The following is a 27,719-nucleotide window of genomic DNA, read 5'->3' as shown; positions in this document are numbered from 1 at the left end:
AATACAAGAGATGCATTGCTTTAATTCCAGGTAACTAAAGCTTAATGCTTTATTTGTACATAATCCAAGGTAAAATATGCACAATTTACATTGACTGCATATATACAGAAGTATATATTTATCATAAAAATGAAAAAAAAAAAAAGTTTAGGTAGTTCAGACAGTGGAATTATTCAGTGTTCCAAATTTCACAAACTTTTTAAAGTGAATGCTTATCCAAAAGTAGTTGCCAGGTACATATTTTAAAATATGCACATATTCAGTATCAATACCTGTGAGTAAGCAAACTGCAAGAGCCCTGTTAAACAAGCAAGCAGCCAAAAACATCTGCAGTTTTTTTCCCTGAAATTTTCTTTAGAAGCAAAAACAGCAGCCGTCTCATTCTTCCAGCCCGGGAGTTTCTCCTTGCTGTATTCGTGAAGCTATTCGAATGGCTTCCTCCAGTGATGGCTGTTCACTGAGCTACAAGGAATTTAAAGTTGGTAATGAAATGAATCATTCACGCTTCAGTCAAGGCTGTAATTCCTGTTATGGAAACAGAACCTAGGCTGTCCAACAGCAGATGGGTCTCCTTCATATGATCACAGTCTAGAAGAATTATTTGTTTGCTTAATTGCAAAATCAATTTGTGCAATACAGGGGTATTATGACTTGTAGCTAATAACATCACTGCTAAATTTAACATAAGGCAATTGTTCAAAGGCTTAACGTAGTGCAATGACAGGTGGTTAAAAATGTTACAGAAAGGGAGGGGAAAAAAACCCAACACCTTAACAGGCGTTTCCTCAATTCAATTGCTGGAGACTCTGATAAGCAACAATAAATGCTTCTATAGCTTAATTTATAGCTAAATTTATTAGAAGCTATATCATGTAAATCTCTCAAAAATGCATTCCCCTTCAAAAAGTAGGGCCTCTTGTGGGTTCAACCCATCCACACTCCTGCCCACAAAGTCATAAACCTACATCCAGTGCATGCTTTAAAAAATACACAGTGTATCCTGTCCCTATGAACATTTCCTGTCAAAGCACAGAGATATGGTTTTGCATATTTTCTTAGCCTATGACCAACATTTTGCGCAATCTGATAGGGCTACAAATGAGGTAAAATACTTGCATGGCTCACTCCACATTCTTGTGCGAATAGCTTCTCGGTGACCTACCTGTACTGCAATCTGAGTGCCATTGGACGTGGCTAATAAGGTGACGGGGTGCGGACTGGCTGCCACTAGGTGGTGCTCATGATCTTGGACGAGCTCAGCCTGTGTAGTATGGAATGTTAACTCTGGAGTCACGATGGTTACCTGCAGGGAGACAACACAGAAGTACAAAACAAGTACTATCATGTTTAAGTCCCAAAGGCTCTAAGAAAGACAGCTTTTCAAGCCAAGTTAAAAAAAGGTGCTTTCCCAAACTCATTCAGGAAATACCCAGAAACACAACAGTGAAATATAGATATTTTTTAATCACTAGATAGGCCCTACTTCACAAGACTATAAAAAAGGAAATTCCCTTTAAGTTTGCTTACATTTTCCCACTACAACATTCTAACAAACACCTGACAGGACCAGGTCATATAAATGCTTAGGAAACATACTTGCTCATTCGTCCCATCAGCTGCTACCATACTGACGGAGTGCGTTCCTTCCGAAGAGAGAACCGCCTCATGGGCAGGCACAGTGATGGTTGTGCCGTCTTGAGTGACCATGGTGATTGTGTTTCCCATCGCCTGCACATCTGCCTGGGATATACTGACCTAGGGACATATACATTTGCTGATTTCCACAAGAAATTAATATTCTTCAAAAACTAAAAACATTAAAGGGTCCATCAGGCACACATGTCAAAAAAGCACTTGAAAAGTTGTGTATTCTACCCTCATCAGCGAGGTCACGTCCACCACATGTAACTCAAAATGAAGGCGTGGCTGTGCAAGAAGTATAATTTATTAAGCAAGAAGAGGGGGTTACAGCCTCAATGATTTTACCATTAAGTAAACTGTGAAACATGGACTAATTGTATTGTGAACTTAAATGAAACCCTTTCATTCTGAAAACAAAAGCATGGCAATAGATTACTACACATACATTTGATCTCTCACAAAAAAGGGAATCCATCAACAACAAAAAAAATTGATGTTACAGTGAAGTAGTGCTTTACTTATCCATCTATCCATCCATCCAAAATCAACTGTACCCATAGCCTGTCCTGGAGGTTATGGGCACATGGCAGGGAACAACCCAGGATGGGGTACTGACCAATTGCAGAGCGCACACACACACACACACACACACACACACACACACCAGTCACTCACACATGCGTACCTACAGGCAATTTGGTAACTCCAATTACCTTCAGCATAATATTGGACCATGGCGGGAAACCAGACTATGCAGAGGAAACCCCACACCACCACAGGGAGGACATGCAAACTGCACACACATGGAGCCATGGCAGAAATCTGGACCCCAGTTCCAGAGTTGAGGCAACAGTACTAATCACTGTATTACAAACTGTAACTCAATTTTTGTTCAACCATTCTCCCTACATAAATAGCCAAAAATCTCACTACTGTCACAGTGCAAAGATCTTATGACATTAGATCAAATGTTTTTTTAATTGTAACTTTATTGCATGCAACTCACTATAAACGTTTTGTATATGATGTACATTTTTATGGAGCACCTAAGGCGCCAGGGTGGGAAAACATTTTTTTTTTAAACAGTTTTCCGTTCCCTTGCAATAGTTCTGCGTTACTAATAACTGTTCTATTTCCATTTAAAAGTACAAAACAGAATTAATGGACTAATAAGAATAAACGTAAACGATACAGACATGTCCATTCATCACCAGCAACTGTATACAAGACAGCTGGGCTATTGAATGTGAAGTGCACACACAATACATAAAAAAAATATATTTTCTTTAATATTAATTGAAATTTGCCCATAAAGAAAGTTGGAAAGTTAAGGGGTGCTGCTTGCTTTTATTGAAAGATATTACAGCTGGAAAACTGAATATAAATATAACCTTACCGTGGTGTCATAGTTAAGGATTAAACCCACAACCACATTTGGGTAGGCCTACACCACCTGGTATACCTGGTATTCTTGCTTGATGGTGTGTGCTCTACTAGATCTACTGTATACTGAAATATTCCAGAAAGCAGGTTCTAGTTTAAACCTCAACTCCAACACCGTGGTAAAGTTAGCTTTATATGCAGTTTTCCAGTGGTAATATCTTTCAATGTTTGCAATACATTTTAATTTTGTGTGTGCACTTCATGTTCAACAGTCCAGCTGTCTTGCTTAATGACACTGGCGGTGGATGGACAGAGTTTATAAAAAACATTTTCCTACCCTGACCACTTGGGGGCTCCATAATTATTTGTTCACTTTGTTTTGTCATTTTCTCTGCAACTATTGTCCTAGATTTAATGATACACTCTTGTTAATTACAGAAATAGATGGATAATTAAACAATGATGAACTGCCCCAGAGGCATTTTAAACATTATCACAACTTGCATAACTTAATTCTCTCTCTTCAAACTAATATTAAAAAGAGAAAATTGATGGATTATGGTATGTTTGTGACCCATATTGTGCTTAAGAATGAATCCATACATTTTTGCCATCTCTTTTCCCCCTTTTCATTCAAAACAATGTGAACATCCTGTGTAATCAGCTGCATAGTCCAGACAAGCTTATATGCTACCATGCAGGCTGAGACGTATTATTCCAAACCAATTCTTGGCCACTGTTACTAAAAACTCATATATCTATACCATTAAGTGTAGAATGGTTACCAATTCAGCAAGTCACCTGGTCAGGTAGTTCAGTCAGAGACCCCTGACCTAGTGTATGCATGTAAGTGCAAGTAGAAAAATACACGACAAAATTGCGTCCAGTGTTTCACGATCCACCTGGAAACGTGTGATACATTCAATAACAATCATTTAAAGTACATCAGTAAGAGGGTGGAATACTCCTGGTTACCAGAATCTTTGCACTTATCTCCATGCACTGTGGCTTAGAACTGCAAAACCAAATATGTGAATATTTTTACTCTTAAAAGTATTTTCAATTTGCAAGGCATCACTGGAATCTAGTCTAATGGTAGTATTTGTGTTAGTGTTAACAACAACAACAACAACAACAACATTCACATTTTGGATTGAATTTTGGATTTGAAATGTAAAAAAGGTTGTGTTACATGTGCAGTTTTCTGAACAGTATAATACTGCATTAGGCTTAAAGCAGGTCTCCCGACCTCAGACTGGAAAATCCTGCATTATTCATGTCATCTGTTCACTGAGGAGTGGAGGTAGAAATTTACTGAAAATTTCCAGAACTAAGCACATAAAGATTAGTTACCTGCTGAGTTCCATCTTGTGTGATAAGAGCCACGTGTTGATGCCCAATGGCCTCCACGGTCTCAGAGGACACGTGTTCTGATCCAGAATCCTCCTCTTCCATCTCTGGAACATAGGTCACGGCAGGATCATCAATGGCATCTGAAGCATAATAGCAAAATGAAACATGGCCACTTAAGCAAACATTTCAGGACTGCATCATAGTCAGGTTTAAGGCTTGCCAAGCAGTCCTGTCACCCTTGTTTGTTTCCTCATATTCCACTGCAAGTGCAGCACATACCCAAACCACCATGAAAACCAGAAGTAGACCCATTCTGATTACTGTAGCTGGCTTGTATTACTTCTACAATCAGGGCTACAATGGCATGAATAAGTCCCAGCATGACAAATGTGGTTTGGTACATAATGGTTTAGCACAGGGTTACAATAGCTTTACCACATGCTCTACAATTTGGCAAGACATTCTCAACCATAACTCTTAACCATAATTTTTTTTCTGAACCCAAAATGAGACCATACACCATTTTTGTGGTGGGTGTAATTTGCCCCTTTAATGTTAACTTGCATCCTCAGTTTCCTGAGAATACATAGATATCTTCACTCTGTATTAGCTAAGAAGCTGTCCACTGTGGCATCCATCCAATTTCTGAACCTGCTTATCCTATTCAGGGTTGCTGGGGGTCTGGAGCCCATCCTGGAGACTATGGGCACAAGGCAGTGAGTAACCCAGGACAGGGTGCCAGCCCATTGCAGGGCACACTCAAACACCATTCACCGACACATACACACCTACGGGCAATTTAGTAACAAGAGTTACCCTCAGCATGTTTTTGGACTGGGGGGGGACCAGAGTACCCAGAGGAAACTCCATGACGAACATGCACACACATGGAATCCTGGCAGGGACTTGAATCCAGAGGTGTGAGGCTACAGTGCTAACCACTGTACCACCCCCACTGTGGCATGTGTTATGAAAACAGCAAATTGTCAGTTTTACAAATTAAATCAGAATGAATGTGAACATTGAACATTAAATGTAACAGTTGATATTTCATCTGCTAGTATTACATCATTAATGTGTTCTTCACGAATGTTAATGTTGTGACACGGTATACTGTGATAATGGTTTAAACAATCACGATCTAATGCAGAATACCACTGCATTATAAATTCATTATGTGCAACTGCCCTTTATTGTGCATTTTTCCCTATATAGTCTCAATATACCATAATGTACACTATGTGCAAAAGTATTAAGCAAGTACTATCCCTGAGAATTTTTAGCAAGTTGGGTAGACATATAAAAGAATTCATAAGTTCTGTTTGATTCAGAGAAAATGTTAGTCTGCCACAAATAAGAATAAAAGGAACACAATTATGCATACTGAATCAAGCAGTCAGAAACTAAGTGGATTTTTTCCTCCACCATCAGTTTTAGTTATTCTGTCCATATAAGCAATAAACTAAATCAGCTGTTCTATACAATTCAATTACTCAGTCCTGTATAGCCACCTTTCTTCTCAAAGGCCATCATGAGCTTGTTGTCCACTGAACCAGCCAGCTTTTGAATTTAATCCCATCTTATATTAGCCGAGACGCTGCTCTGAGAAGTGCACTGCTTACCACATTGGTAAATCTCATTTATCAGGCCCAGTAGTTCTCAGTGGTGGTTAAGTCAAGCAGTGATTACCGTCCTGTGGCTCTTACACGAATCATTATGAAGTGCTTTGAGAAACTGCTCCATAGACACATTACTCCCAGGTAGACTAAACCTGTAACCAGTTTGCTTATAGAGTGAACAGGTGTACAGAGGATGCCATAGCAATAAGCCTCCATACTGCTCTGACCCATTTGGAGCAGCAAGGGAGCTAAGCTAGACTACTTTTTGTAGATTTTAGCTCTGCTTTTAACACCATCCTTCCTCACAGACTGGTGTCCGAGCTATTAGACCTGGGTCTCTCTTACTCCATCTGCCTATGGATTAAAGACTTCCTGTCAAATCACTCCCAGGGGGTTAGAGGAGGCTCTCACATCTCTGCAGACCCGAGCCTCAGCACTGGCTCCTCCCAGGGCTGTGTTGAGTCCCCTGCTCTTCACCCGTACATCACCGTAGTGGGGGTGAGTGCTAACCGTGATGAGGTGGAACGACTGTGTTGTTCCAAAAAAAAAAAACAAAAAAAAAAAAAACAAAAAACAGGTCCTAAACATATCTACGACCAAGGCGCTGGTTATGGACTATAGGAGGAAAAAGAGTGACATCCAGCGCCTTTTTATCAATGGGGAATGTGTGGAAAGGTTTTGCGGTTTCTGGGTGTGTACGTCGAGGACAGTCTGTCCTGGAAAGCCAACACCACCGCTCTCAAGAAGGCAGCACAGCAGAGATTACACTTCCTGAGAAGGTCCATCTTACACAGAAGCTGCTTGTGTCCTTCTACCAATGCCCAATAGAGAGCATTCTCTCTTACTGCATCTGTGTATGGTTTACCAGCTGCACAGCTGCTGAACGGAAGGTGCTTCAAGGGGTCACCAACACTGCCAAGAAACTCACTGGCAGTTCACTCACCTCCTTGGACGGACTGTATAGATCCCACTGTCTTAAAAAAAGCACAAATCATCCTAAAAGACCCAATTTCATCCAGGTCACTACTTTTGAACTGCTGCCCTCAGGCAGACGGTTCAGAGTGATGATAACAAGGACCAATAGACTAAAGAACAGTTTCTATCCCAAAGCCATAATAGCACTTAACATGGCAAAAAACGTGAACTTTGTGCAATATGAAGTAAATTTTTTATTTTTTTTTGCACTGGAAGTTGGGCATTCAAATTTTGTTGTATCTACAAATGACAAAGATATATTCTATTCTATACTATTCGTAATTTGATCAAATTTCAAGTCTTTCTTGGCCAATCTATGGAATACTGATTCATGGGAAGGAGCATTGTCCTGTATGAATATCATAACCTTTCTGAAAGCTACAGACTTCTTCCCGTACCAGCATGTGAAGAAGGTGGCATCTAGAAATTGGTAGATCCTAGTTAATTTCTATACCATCCGCAAGTCACTGATAATTGCAACCCATATCACCCCTCCAACCACTTTTTTTGCCGTTTTAAGTTGTCCATCCATGGGCCCATTCACATGCTCCACCAAGAATCACTCATCTCCTCTGTCCTCAAAACCATTGGAAAATCAGTCTTAAAATGGTCCATGTGCCCATTCTTGATGTTTCATCTGCACTTCACCATTTTGTCCCCCCTTCCAGTTTCTCCAAGACCTTTTTTGGCACATTTTAATAATGATAGTTTAATAATTCTGCACATTGTAGTATCTAAGGTTTCCAGTTTTTCTCCCAGCATTAAAGTACTCAGACCAAACACTGACCATGCTCTATTTTTAAACAGTCCATTTTTAACTGGAGATAAATCTGGACTAGTACTATTGTGAGGAAGATACAAGCCAAATACACACTTGCCTAATATTTATGCATAGGGTGCATAGCTTGTGTTATAAAGTGGCACTTTGCGAGCAGACAGGTCCTTACCTGTTGGCGGCTCAAAATAGGCCTCCTGCTCCTCCTCGATGGGCTCCGTGTCATTGTGAGCCGTGCGCTTATGCATGGCCAGCGTGGAGATCTGCTTGTAGGTCTTGCCGCAGTGGTTGCAGTTGTAGGGCTTGCAGGGCGTGTGCACCACATGGTGCTTGTAGAGACTGGAGTACTCGGTGAAGCGCTTGTCGCAGCCTGGCACTGTGCACACGTACGGCTTCTCTCCTGCAGACATGGGGTGAGGGAACTCAGAAACCCGAACAAATGCTCCCTCTCACAAAAGACAGATGTGCTTTGGATGGTCATCAGGCCTATCACAGGTTATGCTGTGACCCAAAGCACTGCATGACATCATTCCGACACATAGTACAGGTTGCAGGAGAGTGCAGATGCTATGGCAGAGTACTGTGCCATTTCTACATCGAAGTCAGGCTGGACTGGAACAGCAACAGCAGCAAGTCTACAAGAAAGTTCTCTTGGAGAACTTTCTTCAGAGGACGTGTGATTTTAAAATGCTACATGTTTTATCAGTCCATCATTATCAGCCTCGCTTATACTATACACTTAATTCCTGGGGGTAGGGGAGTATTGTGGCCAATATTTCTCCGTAAAGTTTTAGCTAATCTTTGAATGGCCACTAGTGTTTATTAACTCGTACACACAAAAAAAACATTAAGCAGTTTATACAGTATTTTATACAATATGAGGGATCCAGTGGCCAGCAGTACACTATGAAGTAAAGGAGCTGTGTTCAAAATCACCAACAGAACCCCTAATACCTGGGATTTTATTTCTAGTGGGGCTGGTTGACAGGCAATTTTCAAAAGTTGCAAAGTCGTTTTTAAATATCACCATAAATTGTTCACATTAAATAAGACTATACTACGGGACCGTTGAATGCTTGAATCTGATTGGCTGACGAACGTTCTGAGGTGTGCAATTATTTTCAGATAAACGCACGGCGAACGTAGTTCCAGGTAGCTCTCTTGACCGCATTACAGTTCCATATCACTTCGCATAGTTAACTAATAACGGAAATTAGCATACAGTACCTATACAGCACACAGGACTAACAAAAACAACAACATGACAGACGATTTTCCGAAAGTAAATTTTAATATTTACGGTGAATATGAAACTTTCAACAACTGGGCTGCAGCAGTATTAGTTAGCCTAGTGTACCAACTTAAAGGCTACACATGACATTTCTCACTAGCGAGGTAATAACAGCGCTGCACCTTAAAGCAGACTTACAGTTTAGAGACGGTGCTTCAGAACACTGTTGAGGGACACACAGAGGTGGCCTAATTCATACAAGCTCTCTCTCTCTCTCTGTTTCTCTTTCTCTGTGTCTCTGTCTCTCTTGCTCTCTTTCTAATAACTTCATTATTAACTGCATTAGTCTGCTATCAACGGCTCAAGCCTCCATTGCCAGCTTTAAAATGACGTTTTGGAGCTAGCAAGAGTCGTTGGATGAGATGCGGAAGAAATAATCCTACTCACTATAGCGATTTAAGTAGAAAAACCGGACGAATCCCTTGAAATATATCATCTGATCGATGTCTTGAGGTGTGGCAACCGTAGTATAAGCGGAATAATTGACTCCGGACCGTTGAATTATTAGAAAATAATGCACACCCGAGGTGGTAATGCGGCCACGACGCGAAGCGTAGAAAATTATTATATTTTCTAATAATTCAACGGCCCGTCGTCAATTATTCCTTACTTAAAAATCAACATTAAAAAAAGAAGCCATTGATCATCTACATTAGGATGCTGAAATTCTTATAGAACAGATATCTTGCTAAAGAAAGCAGAAATGTAGCCTAAAAGCCCACAGTATCATCAGGAAAACGGGGACCACTGACATACGAGTTATGTGTGGTAATCACTGCACATCACCTTGTCTGCAGGGTCCCCAAGGCAAACATTTGTTTGTTCTCATTCCATCCACTGTCCATGACTGGCTGACAAATGTGGGTTGTTCAGCAGCACAGATTGTGCCGTTACCAGCAAGTTAGTACCACACTTTAGTGTAAATGAATGTGTATTCGGACATCTCTGTTACTAGTAATAGTTGTAACCATGTAATCTTTGCCATGGCATGCATGCATTTAAATAGTTGACTTCCCTGTTTGTACCACTGCTAGTATGAAATCAATTTCTATTTTTAAATCTAAAATTACTACATAACTTTTTAATCTACCATCTCCTTTATTAAGGAGGACTTGCCACAATACATTTATTTGCACTCTGCATGTGGCTGCTACATTGAAAACATTCTGCATACTCTTAGGTTATGGCATGACAAAACGAAGGAGGTGGTCACTTCGCTTTAAGTATGTGACACATTGTTCTCACCAACGTGTTTGTTTTTCTGTCCAGATGTTTTTTGATGCACGCGACCAACGAGGGACTCTGCCATATGACCCTCTGGAGGAAAATGTTTGTCTGGAAGCACGTACACTAGAGACTCTAACTGGGGTTTATTAAATGAAGCGTGATGAAAATGCAAAGCTTTAAATTCACGCCGAACCACGTCTTGTTACCAAGAGATAATCCAGCTTCCTTATAGCTTCTACATCTGAGCAAAAACTTCTGCAATAACTTGGGATAGAAGTTTTTGAGAAGTCTTATGGACCTCATATGGACGGCAAACATTTTATTAATGTGAATATGAGCTCTTATAGGCCAAAGCGTGGGATTTTGTGGTACCATTATCAATAGTTATGCAATTAAAAGGCAAAGTTACCAATTAACACTTCAATAATATTGTGTGTCAAGGCCACTGATATTCCAATGATATCAAATCATCATCATCATCATCATCAAGCAGAAGTGAGCAAATCAGCAGAAGGCGGCCAGCAACATGCCTGTGTGGATCCTCATGTGGTTCTTGTAGTTGGTGGCGCTGGCAAAGGCACGTCCGCAGCCCGGCTCGGGGCAGTAGTAGGGTCGCTCCCCCGTGTGCGTGCGAATATGCACCTTGCGAATGTTTGAGGTGGTGAAGGACCGCCCACAACCCTCGAAAGGGCACATGAATGGCCTTTCTCCTACAAATAGGACAGTTCATTAGCATATTGAAAAAGTTACTGTCCCAAGGCAGTGTACAAGCATCTTTACAGTTAAACGCCGTTCGATCAAACCTAATAATTTGTCTAGCAAAACCAATTTAGCTATCACACAACACAGATCCCTCACAAAACCTAGAGCAATTACATGAAAGGTTGATAGAGTGTCAGTATTCAAAAGGTACAGTGTAGGCGTTTACCTGTGTGGGTCCTGATGTGCTTCTGGAGGTCCCCAGACGTCTTGAAGGACTTGCGGCAGTTTGTCTCCTGACATCGGTATGGCTTCTCTCCAGTGTGTGTCCGAATGTGACTCTTCAACCCGTACCCTGGAGCAAGAACAAACGAAACAATATCTCTGAGAAATTCAAGCGAAAAACAGAAGTCCGAACAATTCATGACGACAATGATCAGTTTATGACCAGCCAGTCAAGCTAGTCAAACTGAAGCTTGTTACCTGTGGCAAATTTTTTACCACAGCCCAGGTGGTCACACAGGTATGGTCGGTCTCCTGTGTGCGATCTCTCATGCACCTGCATATACACAGAAAGTCCCAACTGACTGTTGTACTACAAACAACAAAAATGCTTTTAATTGGGTTTTAACTCCGCAGATTCTGAAATATTCTAATAATTATACAATATTATGGCAATTGTCTTCAGTCTACTAGAAAGTGATTTATATCACTGTTGCAAATGAAGCAGAAGTTGAGTATCCAGCAATTTGTAGAGGAAAGCAACAAGTCATTGCAGTCCCTCTGAAACCATGCCTTCAGATGGTGGGCTGTGGTGTAGAGTTTCCCACAGTCGCTGTAGCCGCAGCGGAAGGACTTCTCCCCTGGTGGCTGCACCTTCACTATGCCACGAGCGGCTTCCTGGCCTTGGACGACGATCTGACAGAGAAATACACATAAGCTTCCTCTTTGGGCACCAAGAAAATGCAACACTGGAGTAGTTTGGATTTCAGCACAGGCTAAAATTTACCTGCATCTGAACAGCCCCATCTGATTCGTTCCTGCTGACCAGCCCTGAACTGACACATTCCGCAGTCTCTGTCTGAAACGTAGGTGGGGGTGGTGGGGGGGGAACAACTCAAGCATTCATTTAAATGGATCATATGGACCTCATTTCAAGCCACAGCCTTGTTTTATAAACAAAGACAGTGCAGAGCACATGCTCAAAAAGGAGTCTACAGTGACCCACCTTGGCAGCATACTGCTCTAGAACACTAATGGTCTCATCATCGATGGTGCCCTCGGCATTAAGATCGGACACGGTGCCGTCTGCCTGTATAGCTAAGATGGTGTTGGACTGGGGCATCTGCACGGTGTGCTGGATGTACGCCGTGGTGCCGTCCTCCAGCTGCACGGCCTGCAGGGCACCGTGATCGTACGTTTCTGATATGTACAGCAGTGAGAGGAAAGAGGGAGGACAAGAGAGAAGGGTACACATTTTTGGGGCATTCCAGAATTTACCGCACCATTAAACAAATACTACATGTAAACAAGCAATTCAGAGTTTAGAAATGTACATGGATAAGAGAATGCGAATACAGGCAGGGTTTGCTGCAGGATAAGGTATACCTTTGGGCGCATGAATGTAAGCCGTCGTTCCGTCCTCCAGCTGCACAGCCTGTCCATCCTCCAGTCTCAGACTGTCACTTCCTGCATCACACATATTGTGGGAATTAAATGTGAGGAAAAGGATAACATTTCACGTCAAGTATGAGAAGATGGCTAGGCCATTGTAGGTCTCACATGCTTCATAGAACCTAATATTGATACGATTCTCTCACTGTGATGAATAAGTAGTTTTAGACTGCCCCATCTTACTCCCCATGAGAGACAGAAAAATATGCAGGTGAGCGCAAGTTTTTTTTTATGGGTATAGAGTCAGCAAGTGTCCCTGAAGTAATTGGGGTTAAGGGCCTTGCTGAAGAGCCAAACGTCAGCATCACTGTCAGCCATGGTATGTGGCCTGTGATCAGAAAGTCAGTAGTTCAGATCCCACCATGTCAGCCTTAACAATACATTATAAAATTGAAAATTTAGAAACATACGAGTACAGCTTCCCAGATAAAAATGTAACATGTGCAGTACAGAACTATAGGAGGACGACGCATCCTGGGGCTGACCTGCTTTTGGCATGGACACATGCTGAACATAAGCGGCAGATCCATCTTCCAGCTGAATGACCTGCCCATCCATTAATTTACCATCTGAAATGGAAACTAAACAACACAATGACTTATTTTCCTGCGGTGTTAATTTAGCTGATTTTTCATTGACAAAAACGTTAGTTAACTGACTGAAATGTATGAAACATACTGACACTACTGTCAATGAAAAAATTAAAGGATGAAAATGTCAGGAAGAGACATTTAAACAGACCCAATGAGAAGTAGTATCTTTCATTAGTGTAGACTGTAGTTGTGAATAACTGGATAATGTTAATCTAACCTGCTTCATGCACATAAACCATGTTCTTCATTTTCTTAAGTCTGGCTGTAAACTCCATATCTATGATAGGCTTAGGTGAATTTTATAGTGAGAACCCCCTACTAGTTCGCCAAATTTTAGAACAGAATAGCATAGCTACTTTCATTGTCATTCAGAACATACACCGGTTAGCGCGCATCAGAACGTAATTACGTTGCATTGACTCATCTGCCTTGCAGATAGTATTAATACTAACAAACTTTAAATTTAAAAATATACATTTAAATATCAATATTTGAAAATACAGGAATAGTGCTGCTTTAAAACTATCCAAATACCATTTAGTGCTCTATAATCTCTGCAGGGTATGAAACGATAGCTACTACCCAAGCCTAGTCTGTGCCAGGGTTGGCTTTAGGCAGAAGAAAAACGCACAGAAATATGGATACATTTCACATTTGAGGTGAAAGAAAAGACTCAGTGCAAGCCATGTGGAGCAGCAGTAACGGGGAACACCGCAAAATTAAAAGCACCAACAAATTAATAGGAACAAATAGCCAAGTTTTCCTTTTAAAATGTTTGAGAAGTTCACTGTAATGAACCAAACCAAATGCAGAAATCAGCACTACCCAGGTGGTATTTTCTGATACTTATCAGTGTTTGAGAACACACTTCAATTTTCTATGTTCAAGTTCTCCATTGGCCTTTTTCTCTTATAATACGAATGCAGAAGCGTCATATGCAAGTAAATTTGCGTTACTTATATTTAGTGATTGATAGTCATTTTAGAATTAGTGTAATGTTTCATATTACAACAGTGAAATCTGTGTCCATAAAAATCACATCTTCAAACCTAATGCAATGCTATAAAAACAGCTTTACATACATTTCCTTCAGAAATCTAGAGCAGAGAGGTAGAGAAATCTGTGTGTTTGTGTACACAGATTAAGTGAAGAAGTTTTCAAAGAAATGTGAAAACGATGTTTTAAACCATGGCTACACCTACTAGTTCCAATCACGGCACGTTCTGTATATTTAGTTGCCTAAATATCCTGAAATTTTAATGTCAGATTACTAAAACTTAACTGCATTTTCATCAAAAGAGCAAGACTAAAATTAAAATATGCTGTCAAAATTAATACTGCATTCCTGCAAGGCTGATCACCCCACATCTCATTTTATTCAACCGCTTATTGCAAGATAGAACTATTGTCTCAAAAAAATGTAGTCGTCTAATCTACTAGACGTTTACTGAAGACACTGCAAAGAAAATCTTACCTTTGGGATTGTGCTGAATGTATGCTGTCGATCCATCTGCAAGTGTCACAGCCTGCAAACTGACAGTGTCCATGCTGTCCATATGATTACCATCTTTGAAGCAAAGAAAATTAGCTGAATTACGTCTAATAGCTAGGATTTACTGTATATAGACAAATCAGTGACAAAAGGTTGGATTAAAATCTCAGTGCAAGGTAGAGTAGCTTAAAGCAAAACAGTTGTGAATCCTGCACAACCTCACCTGAAACCGTAACCGCCTCAGCAAGACAAAGTGTGACATGTTGGGCATCTCCTCCGCCATTTTGTAAATCCACCACACCCTGTGATTCGTGGTTAATCTGAGCCAACAGCATGACTTCCCTAAACACACACATACAAGCATCTTTAAATATACATAGCAAATAGGTCAAAGGTTTAGTGCAGGGGTTCCAGACCTCTTGATGTTTGCGGACCAGTTTACGCCATACAAAAATATCATGGGCCAATGAAACAGCTGGGCGATCAACCGCCGATTTCATAAGTATAACCATTTTCATCTTTTTCAGATACAAACAACTTAACATGAGGGATTGTAAAGGGATCACTTGGAAAAAAGACCTCTCAATGTGACTATAATGATTAAATAAAGGATCTGAAAACATATGTAAAAAGGTTAGAAACCCTTTGTTTAGTGGACATATACTAGGCTCACAGAACATAAAAATGGTGTGCAATACTGAAAGCGTTGGACTTGTCGGTCTCCTGTAAAAAATGTAAAACGTTGATGGGGAGTAGATGGAAAAGGCACAATGACCCACTGAAGGATAATGGACATCAAGACAGCAGCTTGGTACCATATTGTATGTATGTGCATTCACATTTTACATTTATCCATCAGGTGTTTCTATTCTAGCAAAATAAGTGAGGAATTTAGAGCAGGACCAGTCAGTGCCTCTGGAGCAACTGGGGTTAGAGGGCCTACAGCAATGACAAAGACACTGCTAGCTGTGGGATTCGAACCCATGACCTATAAGATTCTTCGAACTAAATGAGTTATACACCAAAATGAGATATTTAGAGAAATAACTCCGTCGAAATGAGCACGTATAACACTTCGAGATACAATGCATAAGGCAGTCTTACGCTTTATGGTAATAATCAACGTCAATAATAGTTGCAATGGACATAACCAAAGTTTACAATTAGCTTTTAAATAAATGCTCGGTTTTATATACAAAATTTATATTCACCTGATTCTGAAAACCAAGCATTATACGAGTATGAAACTACATTGAGAAAATGTTTAAACGACTACTAACACTAACACTGGAAATAAAATCCGCTGCACTTTCACTAACTAGCCTGTTTGCGGCGAACAGCTAATGCAGCCATCTTCGCAGTCTTGCGTTTGAGAACACGGTTTACCCAAATTAGTTAAAAATATTAGTTGTGAAAGCTGATAAAGCACTTCTATAAACAATATTATAACAAAATTACTTAAGTTCAACTTTATATTGTTTTGTTAGATACCTAAAATACCTGGAGGAAAAAGGGCGCAATCTTGGTTAGCTTGGCGAAGGTGAGACGTTTTATTATACTCATTATTCCCGTTAATAGCTAATCAACAGATATTTAAATATTATTTTAGCCCAGCAAGAAAATCTGACCTATGAATTATAGTGACGATTATGAGTACCGACCTTAGTATTAAACTAGACTATATAGCTAGCTAGGCATGGCCAGTTATATGGGTGATAAGTGAACTATAAAGTTTCGCACGTTGTACATGTGCATTGAATGTACAGCTGTCTTACACAGAATTAATCGTTACCGTGGGGAAACTAGTTTCGCGGAGGGGGGAAGTAGCTACTGTATTGCAAGACGCCCGGCTCAACTCGTACAAAACGTGGAGTGCAGCTAGCTAATTCATAAATAAAACCTTTTCCAAACTGACTCCTTTCTGTTGTGCTTGGTTTATTTGCTCTTTACTGTTGCTGTTTCAGCGCAGGAAATGCCTAGCTACACTTTGCTCCGCTGGAGATGGCTGTTAGAAATAAGGCACACTGGGTAAAAACACAATTATATACTAACCTCTGAAATTTTCCAACAATTCCTCCGTCCGACCACCATGCATCAGGGCAGGAAACGTACAATGTTGCTGAAACCCAGGAACATGTATGAAACAATGAGCATACTCCAGATGGGCATGTCAAACGGACATTGCACAGCTGTGATTGGCTGTGAAAGCCTGACGCAAAGAAATAGGCCTCTCTGTTGGTCTAATGTTCGGCCAATCTATTTTTTCAGCCCGCTATTCGTACCTTAGTTGAGATCACACCAGTTGAAGGGCAATGTTTGGACGCCATTTTGGCGTCCATTAAACTAAGGAAAGTGTTTATTTTGGCATAAGCCACAAAACTCGGAATGGCTGTATATTTACTCACTGCAGCTTTTCCGTGATGTTTGTCTTAGCTAAACTACGAAATGGGTTTAAGTTTTTAAAACCGAAACGAAGAAAACGTCAGAATATTATGTTCACTCGCGGCAATGTTTCCGGAAGAGGAAGCAACTTGAAAGCTTTCCCTTGTGTTGCTAATTGACTGCATTAAGGGTTTTGCAATGAGTGGAAGCCAAATAAAAATCTTTATGAATTTTAAAGTCGCGTTTAATAGTTAGATACATTCAACTGGTAGCTACCATGCCTTGGATTCATCCCATTCTTTACGATATTCCATTTACATGTAATGCTATTTGTACTGTACTTAAACCGGTTCCAAGATAGCCAACAGGCTAATTTTACTATTTAGTATGAACTCGCTTAGCCATTTAACCATACTGAAAACTAACTTAGGCCTAACGAATTACGCAGTCCATGCTAAAGTACTTCGCCAGTTTTCCAATAAAAAAAACACCTATAAGATGCATTACACCAGTAAGAATTGCTTTGCTATCATTCCTTGTACTTGAAGGAACATTCCATATTACGCGCTTTATACATGATTTTGTTTGCCCTCCATAAGACTGTTCATGCATGAATGCTTCAATAGGCAGAATTTTAGTATTCAGATGTTCTGTGCTTACCATGTTCAGAAAATAAAAGTGCTGGATCACCAACTCTCACATTTAGTGTGATGCTCTTGCAAGAAATCTTATTGCAAATTTATAGTATTCCACTATAAACCTAAAATTAGCTACATCAAAACCATTTGGGTAGTTTGCAAACCCTACAGATTTACAAGGTAATAAAACTCTTACATATAAATGCATGTGCAGACTAAAAATCTCAAACCAGCCAGCTGACCAAAGTTGGCACTCCAGCAAATGTGACCTGCAAGTACCCTTTTTTGCAATCCATACTTTAGCTCGCATTTGTCACATTTGTAATAAGCAGTCGTGTTTTTAAAATGACAAAGGTGTCATGTCATAAATGAAAGAAATTGGCACCTTACCCATTGATGACAACAATCATTGGCAATGAAATACTGAAGAGCTCAGTGGCTTCCAACATGGCACAATCATAGGAAGCCACCTTTCCAGCAAGACAGTTTGTTCAATTTCTGCCTTCCCAGAGGACATGAGTTCATTATAGTAGCATGGGGACCAAATTCATATTAATACACGTACGAGCCAAAAGGGAGAGTTTACCAAGTTATATAAAAACATAAATTTGCTAGCATTATAATTGTGTTTTTTTGGCATTACAAATGCATATTTAAGTGAACACTTAAAAGGAAAGTCATCTTATATGGTCACTCGACAAAGAACTGTTTTACTGACTCCAACAAGTGATAGACACATGTAATTAAACCAACACGGAATCCCAATATAACACCATTGGCTTCCTAATGAGAATAATATGTAGATGTATGGATGCCTTTGACCATACAGTCCAAGCAGTATAGAATTGTTACTATATATTGTGCACAGTAAAAGTCTTGGGATGCTTAATTCAGTGAAAATTCTGGACAAAAATCATTGTTTTGTTTACAAAAATTACATTTCACAATTTTGGTAAAATCTGAGATACCATGGCAACTTATGCAAAGCCATTTTTTTTATATTTACAGAAGATTAAAAACAAATGAAAACTGTAGTCAGGCTTACCCTTGGGTGTACTGCACATCTTTCTGCAGCTGTGAAACTAAACATTTGATAATGTGATCGCTGACGTTGGGGAATCTCAGGTTCTTTGGTGTCCTACAGGAGTGAGGGGGTGTAATGCAGGGCAGCAATGGTAATCTTGAAGCACATGGCACGTTTTCTTAGACTTCACCTCATATCAGCAGCTCCAGAACCACAACCTGCAAGAGCCAGTATAGATATTATACACTACGTTTGGCAGACATCACAAATACACGTTCATCCCAAAAATCAAGATGCAAGAATTTACATTGCAAGGAATTTCATATAAAACTGAATACCAGCAGCATGGCGTCATATCACTTCAACAGCCTCCGTACAGCAGTTTCCAACTCAGGTGTACAAAGGAAGGTGGTCAGACCCTAACAGTAGTATCAACTGTCACAGATACAAAACAGAAGCATTGTATCTATGCCAGAAGAACTTAGTCAACTCCATACATAAAGTGAAGTCTCCATAAAAGACCCCCAAACCTCAAGGGAAACAAGAAATCAAATCAAGAGCAGAAATAAGAGGAAGCAGAAGTTGCATATAACAGATGAGACATGGGAGTAAAACCAAACACTTAAAGAAATTAGCGCCATCTTGCTAGAACACTTCATACAGCAGTGGCAAAAGCTACCAAAAATGAGACCATCTTCTGATGTGTGGCAGAGGAAAAACAATCTTGTAAAACACCAATGCGACATGGGTAAAAGGCCAAAGACGAAAACTGCTAAAAATCACATACAGGCCTGCTGCTAGACATGACAAAACTATTCTGACTAATCAAATGGAGGGAGAGTAACACACACCTTAAAACATCATCTCATGTCATTTGCTAGACATACCACTTGGCATCTTACTGTAGACATATTCTGGACGACAGTGATGGAGCACTGTTCTCAGTTGCCTACATCACAGGCCAGATGAAGGCAGTGACATCCCTTTTAACTATATTAAGAGGTACATGCTCTTAATTGTAACACTGCTACTTTGCACTTCCTTGTTTGATAGTTCAAATCATACGTGCGCCCTGTGTGCAGTAAGCACGCTCTTAAAATCATGCAATTCCTCCTCTAGTCCAAAAACATGCAACAAGACTAACTGGTGTCTTTCCGGTAGTGTGTATGTGCTCTGTGATGCAGAGGGGCAGTGGCTCTACTTTGAGCTCCATCTGAATGTCCAAGCTCCTGACCTTCTCTCTAAGGCTGAGCCCAGATGCCCTGCAGAGGAAACTCATTTCTGCTCCTTTTATCCGCTATCTAAATCTTTCAGTCAATACCCAAAGCTCATGACCATACGTGATGGTTGGAGTACAGATAAACTAGTAAATCAACAGCTTTGCCTTCACCAACGCTGCACTGAACTGCCTGTCGACTCCCCACTCCATTCTTCCCTGACTTGTGAACAAGATCCCGAGATACATAAACTACTCTGCTTGAGACAGTAACTCATCCATCAGGAGATGGCAACACACCCTTTTCCAGTTGAGAGCTATGGCCTCAGACTTGGAGGTACAGATCCTCAGCCTGGCCACCTCAAACTCAGCTGCAAACCGCTCCAGTATATGGCACAAGTCGCAGCCCAATGATACCAACAGCACCACATCATTTGCAATAAGCAAAGACACGATCCAGAGGCCATTAAACCAGAACCACTCTGCCCCTTGGCTACGTCTAGAAACTCGGTCCATAAAAATTATGAACAGAATCAATGACTGGTGGCCCTGGCAGGGTCCATCACCCACTGGGAACGAGTCTGAGTTACTGCTGGCAATGTGAACCAAACTCTCACTCCATTTATACAGGGACCTGATGGCCCACAACAACAGAACCTGTACCCCACACTCCTGAAGCTCCCACCACAGGACCCCCCCCTCAAGGGACACAGTCGGATGCCGTCCACAAAACATATGTAGACTGGTTGGGCAACTCCAATGAACTTTCCAGTATCCTTGTTTGGGTGAAGAGCTGCTCCAAGAACTGAAGAAAGAGAGGACCAAGAACTTAACCCTGAGGGATGCCAGTGGAATGTCTGTGTGGAGTTGATGTGGATCCCTTCCATGTCACTTGATATGATTGGCCTTCTAGGTAAGAAGCAAACCATTGCCATGCTGAGCCATGAATTCCTAGACTCATAAGGATAGACAAGAGTGGTTGTGGTTGACTGTGTCAAATGTCATTGAAAAAGTCAAGGAGGATGAGGACAGAATTTGGCTATTTTGACAGCATGTAGATTCTCAGTGACAGCCAAGAGTTCAGTCTTCTGTGGAATGTGCCACTTTGAAGCCAGACTGGTTAGGATCATGAAGGTTGTTCTGAAAGAGAGAGAAACACAGCTAATTGTAAACTGCACGTTCAAGAATTTTTCAAAGTGATACTGGTTAGTAGTTGCTGACATCTGAGGGATTCAGTATGTGTTACCCATAGCCTCACTAAACTCCCCCCACAACCGAGTTCTTGATTCAGCGACTGCCAATGCCGCTTTCCACTTGGCCTGCCAGTACCAGTCAGCTGCTTCAGGAGTCCCACAAGGAAACCAAACTAGGAAGGCCTCCTTCTTCAGCCTGAAAGTTCACTTTACCACTGGTGTCTTTCACAGGGTTCGGGGATTGCCACCACAACAAGCACCAACAACCTTACAGCCACAGCTCCACATAGCTGCCTCAGTAACCCAGTCCAGGAATATGGCCCATTCATGTTCCATTTTCCCTGACTCCTTTGGGATGCAAGAGAAGTTCTAAGTTAAAGATCTCCTGGACAGGGGGCTCCGCCAGATATTCCGAGCATACCCTCACAATGCATTTGGGTGTAACAGGTCAATCCGGCATCTTCCCCCCCCCACCTGACCCAACACTACACCATGTGATAATCAGTTGACAACTCGGCTCATCTCTTCACTCAAGTGTCTAAAACATGCGGACAGATTGAATGACACGGTTACAAAAAATTTGCTGTCAATAAACATGCATGTTCTGGTGTTAGGTGCACCTATAAACTCACTATTGTTTGAACACGATGTTCGTTATGGACAAGCTGTATTCAGCACAGAAGTTCAATAACTGATCACCGCTCAGGTTCAGTTCGGGCAGGCCATTCCTCCCAATCACACCATTTCAGGTTTCACTGTCATTACCTAAATGAGCGTTAAAAGTCCCCCAGTAGGACAATGGAGTCCCCAGTGAAGGTGCCTTCCAGTACCCCATCCGAGGTCTCCAAAAAGACTGGATACTCTGGTGTTCGGCACATACAAGTACAGAGATGTAAAAGGATGTAACTATTACATATCATGGCTCTGAACAGCTTCAGGTATTATAAAAGAAAATGACCACAAGTAGAGAGATCCAAGCTTTCATAATTATAAAGGTCTTGGTCAGCTACAAATACCTCGTTTCTACCAGCACAGAGCTGGTGCTGGTGCCAGCGGTAGGCTGGTTCTTCCTTGGTGCCTTTTGAGATACAGCATGCGTTTCTACCAGTTTAAAAAAAGAATGGAACAAATGGTACATTGGCAGAAGTGAAAGTAAAGAATAATCTGTATTTTGTGTTTTGGATTTATTTTGCCGAAGCGGAAAAAAGGTTTCCGGAGTATGATTTTTTGCATCTTGTCTCTATTGTCTGTATCCACATATGTGACCCGTCGCCACGAAATGAGTCTTAAATCGCACTGGTAGAACTGCACCCATAAGACTCATTTCGTGGTGATGGGTCACATATTACATATCTGTGTATATTAGTGAGCTTATTCTTTAGTATTTGTTTTACCGCCATCCTTTTAAGGATCATGCAATAAAAGTGTCTGCTAAAAACTAAACTTTGCAGTCCGCCTCATGATCTCTTCGCCACACGAACGCCACAATATTTTATTTATTCAACCTGTGACATATTTATACTTTGGGATTAAATCTGCCCAAGAGATTGATCTTTGGTTCTCTCAGAATAAAATAAAAACAAAACAATGTAACCTTATTCCACTAATAAGCTCGAAAGTTGTTTCACTGCCAGAACCGTTATTAGACTAACTATTGGTTATGGATTGAATTTTCCAGATATAAAGAAGGCTTGGATGCTATAGCCTGTCCCACATTTACGTTAACTGACGTTACAGTGCCACATTCTGGGCCCAGTTTTTCTGTGGTGCCGTGCTGGAGCTATTTCTTTTTTCTGGCCCAAAGACTTTTTTGCAGTGGAAATGCATGGAACCAGTACTGGATTGGGAAAAAGTCCAGCACCGGTGCCGTGCTGATGGAAATGAGGCTAAAGTAAAACAAGACGACTTTTTTTGGAGTGAAACTCAATACTGGTGTGTGATGTATGAGGTTAAACGTGTCATTTCAGTTAGTTATTCTTTTATAAACCAGAGACTGAAGCACACTTACGCTAACTCAGGTATCCTACTTTGGTAGCAACAACGTCATCTGTTCATCTTCCTTTTTCTGTTAGAAAAAAAGTTGCATGCTATGATATTCGGTATAAGTTATGCAAGGCCTAAACACAACTATTAATAATACAGCAGCATCACATTTGCCGAGCCAATGATAATGACCAAGCAGTTTGTCTTTAGATGTACTCAGTTGAGTGGACTACCCTAACCCTACCCTTTCACAACAATGGTCACCAACCCTGCACCTGGAGAGCTACCATGCTGCAGAACTTGGGGGCAGATTTAATTTAACACATCTGATTCAGATAAGTATTGGAGCCAGCTATGTTGAAGTGTTTGAATACAGGCATGCCACTACAAAACTTGATTATCCGTATCAGATGTGTTAAATTAGGGTAGTACCTTAGCTCTGCAGGGTGGTAGTTCTCCAGGAGCAGAGTTGGTGACCGCTGCTCTACAATGTCTGCAATCAAGCACCAGTCTTTTCCTGGGCTGCAAGTAATCTCAGTGGTCCTGGTCTTCCTCCTGTTCCAATCCTGATTCACCATGTTCTTCACGTATTTGACACCTGGGATAAAAAGCACGGAAGTGAACGCATGTCTTCATTAGACAGCAGTTCAGTAGCAATCTATCCTTTATTACAGGAAAGAGGAGACAGTGTTTTAGAATATTGATGCTTTGAGCGGAAAAAATATTACTCATTTAATATTTCATCTTCCTGTATAGCAGGAAATTGCAGCCTCAAGTCAGTGAAACTTCTCTTTTGTTAGACCATATTAATGTTACAACACTGGAGGGTGACGAAATTGTTTGGAAGCTGCTCAAAGTTCAGGTCTCAACAAGTAAATCTGATGCTTATAACTCACTTGAGAGAAATAACCCCAAATATTTACTACAAGAATCAACTGCAGACCGCAATGCCCTCTACAGCACGGGCCAGTTCCAAACAGTACATCTGTACAAAGATTTCTAGTTCTTACTGATGCTCATAACATACTGCAAGCTTCCTTCCTGGTATGAAAAGAAGACAAAGGAGGTTATAAAGAGACATAGTGGCTATTTCATAGAAAATGCATTCCATTAATTTGCTATCGTTTTCTGAACCAACCCTTAGTATTAGAGGCGGGCAATACAGCAAAAATATCACGATTTTTTTCAGGTATCATCACAATCCACGATCTTATCACAATTCTTCATGTTTGGTTTTAAAACTATTTTGTAAGTTACTTAACAGTATTACCAAGCAGCAATCATCTTGTATCCTGTAGAGCAGGAACCAACCTGATTCCCCTGTTTTAAAAAAATATACCCCTACAAGGTAAAACGTAAAGAATAGCGTTTCCTTTTGAGGTGGCTAAAAGAGTTTATCATGCCGGAATTCGAAGTGTGAACCTTATATTTGAAAATTTTGCAAATAACTGTTGCTTGTGCCAAGTCATTTTTGGAAAATCTAAACGGGTTCCATATTACAGTACAGATGAACCGTTATTATCGACCAACTCCTCCACGTCGTCCATGTCTACATTGGCAAATAGGGAACGTGTTGCATGTTGGGATGAGGGTGTGAAAAGGAGGGAGGAAGAAATCAACCTACGTACTGTTAGCTATTACCGGTTTATTGGTGTGTTGAAACCGATTTGGCTGAAACAACTAAAGTTTTATGTATGAGCCATAGAACTGCCACTGATAGAATGTCCATTGTAGCACTATACTGATGATCTCTCCATGTATGCAGACCACAGGCATTTTAGTAATTCACAATCTAATATCAAATCACTCACCCCTACTTAGTATAAGTACTGTAGCCAGCTATGTATGAATGAGAGTATCATTCGTCCTTTGAATTCTCCAATTCAAAACCAAATTATTTTAAAATCAGAACAGGAAGAGAAAAACAGGCTTCATGCTTTGTTTTCTGTGTTAAAATCAGGAAAAACTAAGATCACATTTTATCGTTTCATTTTTATAATATTTACAGTAAATCCAGGGGATGCCAGACAATATAACATATAAGAGAACAAAACTGTAAAATATATCCCTGTTGAAAACACACCACAGAGCAGCATAGCTGGTTATCAGCATGACCAGTATAAAGCGTGCTGTGCATACCGGTATGTGTTGTCTTTGGGTGCTGGTGGACCAGGTTCATGTGCAGGAAGACCAGAACAGCTATGCTGGGCATGGAATTAATGCTGATCTATGCTGTTTATTTTCAACAGGCATATGGCTTATTCATTGACCAAAAACGTATTTAAGTTCTCTGTTAGGCAGGGTGGGGCAGCTAGGTGGATTTGGAATCAGAATGTTCCTTGTTCAAATCCTGTGGTCGGCAGAGTGATCGCACAATTGGGCCATTGAGCAAGACCCTTAACCTCAACTGTGCCATGGACTGACTGACCCTACACCGGTCTCCTCTACACCAGTTTCATGAGATTGTCGCCTGGGATGCTTTTCCAGATGTCCTGAAGGACGTCCCACATATATGCTGAGCACTTACGGCTGCTAGAAACAGACGATACACATGGAGATGCCACTAAAAAAGCCTGAATTTCAGTATCAGGTGTAGCAAATTATTGCTGCACCTAAGCTCTACAGGGGGGTAGGTCTCCAGGAGCAGGGTTGGTGACAAGGACAACTGCTCTACAACATCTGAAATCAAACCAGTCATTTTCTAGGCTAAAAGCAATCTCAGGATCCCTACACATTCAACTTCACCATGAGCAGTAGCACGTGTTTGCCTAGCAATTCAATCCAACTGTTTGGAGATGACTACCTACAGTATAACAGCATGGATAACAATGCACAGTAAATGGGTTAACGCTCAAACTAGGCTAAGAGGATAAATCGCGGTACATATCTGACTATTCGAATCGTGGAAATAAAAAGTAGCTTAAAAATGATTAGGTTGCGAAAGCTAAGTTTTTGCTAGCTTTAATTGCGTTGTTTATACAGCAAAATGCAATAACTAGGCCTGCCCCCCTACCAGAAATCAACCAATGCAACCTTCAGAAATAACACTATGGAATGGCGAAATAATTCAAGAAAATGCCTATTTATAAACTTTATTCATTTTGAATAAATATAATATTTGCGTTAACAGGCTACTACATTTTACTGCAAGCTTTACAAATGTTTATATACTGCAATTAAGAAAATTACTTTTTTTTTTAAAGTTAACAAAAGATATATTAAGTGGTAAAGTGTTACATTTTTGGTAATTAAGCCTTTTTTCCTCAAAAATATATCGTGGAAAGATTGAATCATGAATCGAAGTGAATCGCGAATTGGGGGAATCCTTAAATGCCCATCTTAAAAAAAGTTTCACACACACGCAGCAAGTATAGTATATTTACACCCTTCAAAAAGTTACACTGAGGTCATTAACAACAAAAATACTGATCATAGCAATACAACAGCATTCCTCACATCTGAGAAATGACCAACGAGTAGCTGACTTGATAAAGCCAAGTTTTGAGACATGAGGATGGAAATCATACCTGCAGCAGCCAGATCTTTAAGGAGCTCCGCGTTTCCATGCTGCCTACATTTCACGCGACGGCTGTAATGGCTCCGTTACAGTTAATTGTAGGTGCTGGAGTGTTCTGACAAATATTGCAGTCATCTTTTTGCGTGTAATTCAAATATTAATCGCGTCTGTTCTCGAAATGTTTAGCCATTAAAATACGTTAAATTGTGTATATTATAAATGACGATAATTATACTGGTTTATACATCAGTGTACAAAAGCTTGAGGTGAAAAACGTGGATAGAAAATATAATGTGCTGCAATGAGCTTCACGTGGGATTTCCCAGAATGAACGCGCACCTTAAAAGGAAGAGGAAAACCGAATCAAAGAAGATTAAAATGCTTTGTGTTTCATGTGTAAAACAAGCCTATCAGCCCATCTGCTTCCAGAATTAAAGAAACGCCCTTTATATTCAAATAATAATGAAAACGCCTATCTCTACGCTTTTGTGATTAATAAAAAGTCTAACGTTTGAAGAAAAATTGGAGAAAAAAAAAAAATCACCGAATATAAATGTCGACATTAAAGTTTAAGTTATGATTACATCCAGAAAAACCACGGACGCTACAAATTGCCTGTTAATGTTGACCTGCTGAGACATGGTGTAGGAAACACCACGTAGGACCTATCGGGGAGTACGTCCGGTATTGCTTTGGTGCTTCTATGACGGGGGGTGGGCAATTTTATCCGCAAAGGGCCACTGTGGGCGCAGGTTTTTGGGATAACCCAGGTGTGAGGACTCTTTAGCCAACCAGTCTAATTAGTAATCTAATTAGGGAGTTGCACCGAAAACCTGCATATACAGCGGTCCTTTCTGGGTAAGATTGCCCATCCCTGCTCTCAAAAGCTTTCACTGTCGAAAATCCCAAGGTGGTTAATATTGGCGGAGTGTGGCTCTTTATGGTCTAACTTTTGAAAGCTGAGTGCAATTCAGCACAGTTTAAATAAGATAGGTCTTCAAAATTAAAATGGTCTCATGACACACTCATAATTGTGGGCTTAAA

General features: G+C 40.6%; 1 protein-coding gene across 3 annotated transcripts; it reads right to left on the bottom strand.

The window, feature by feature from the left end:
• Window positions 1-19: 19 nt before the first annotated feature.
• Window positions 20-27,109, bottom strand: LOC125751899 (zinc finger protein 143-like). Of its 3 annotated transcripts, none has more exons than XM_049031308.1 (21): window positions 26,686-27,109; window positions 23,591-23,756; window positions 23,184-23,240; window positions 20,817-21,122; window positions 18,788-18,984; window positions 16,775-16,841; window positions 14,946-15,064; window positions 14,705-14,797; window positions 13,123-13,218; window positions 12,572-12,652; window positions 12,192-12,385; window positions 11,973-12,044; window positions 11,759-11,881; window positions 11,447-11,522; window positions 11,193-11,318; window positions 10,795-10,974; window positions 7,919-8,146; window positions 4,378-4,517; window positions 1,597-1,755; window positions 1,163-1,303; window positions 20-462 (listed from the first exon to the last, which is right to left on the bottom strand). In XM_049031308.1, exons 5-21 carry the CDS (start codon window positions 18,804-18,806, stop codon window positions 379-381), a joined length of 1,998 nt encoding a protein of 665 aa, XP_048887265.1. In that variant the 5' UTR covers window positions 18,807-18,984; window positions 20,817-21,122; window positions 23,184-23,240; window positions 23,591-23,756; window positions 26,686-27,109; the 3' UTR covers window positions 20-378. The 3 variants fall into 3 exon arrangements, with proteins under 3 accessions (XP_048887265.1, XP_048887267.1, XP_048887266.1); XM_049031310.1 differs by having other exon boundaries at window positions 4,378-4,481; window positions 26,686-27,108; XM_049031309.1 differs by lacking the exon at window positions 20,817-21,122.
• Between the last annotated feature and the right edge of the window lie 610 nt (window positions 27,110-27,719).

The sequence above is a fragment of the Brienomyrus brachyistius genome, chromosome 11, assembly GCF_023856365.1.
Source record: "Brienomyrus brachyistius isolate T26 chromosome 11, BBRACH_0.4, whole genome shotgun sequence".
Classification (NCBI taxonomy): Eukaryota; Metazoa; Chordata; class Actinopteri; order Osteoglossiformes; family Mormyridae; genus Brienomyrus; species Brienomyrus brachyistius.
Note: the sequence above shows the minus strand (reverse complement) of the source record. Positions and strands in the feature narration are given on the sequence as shown.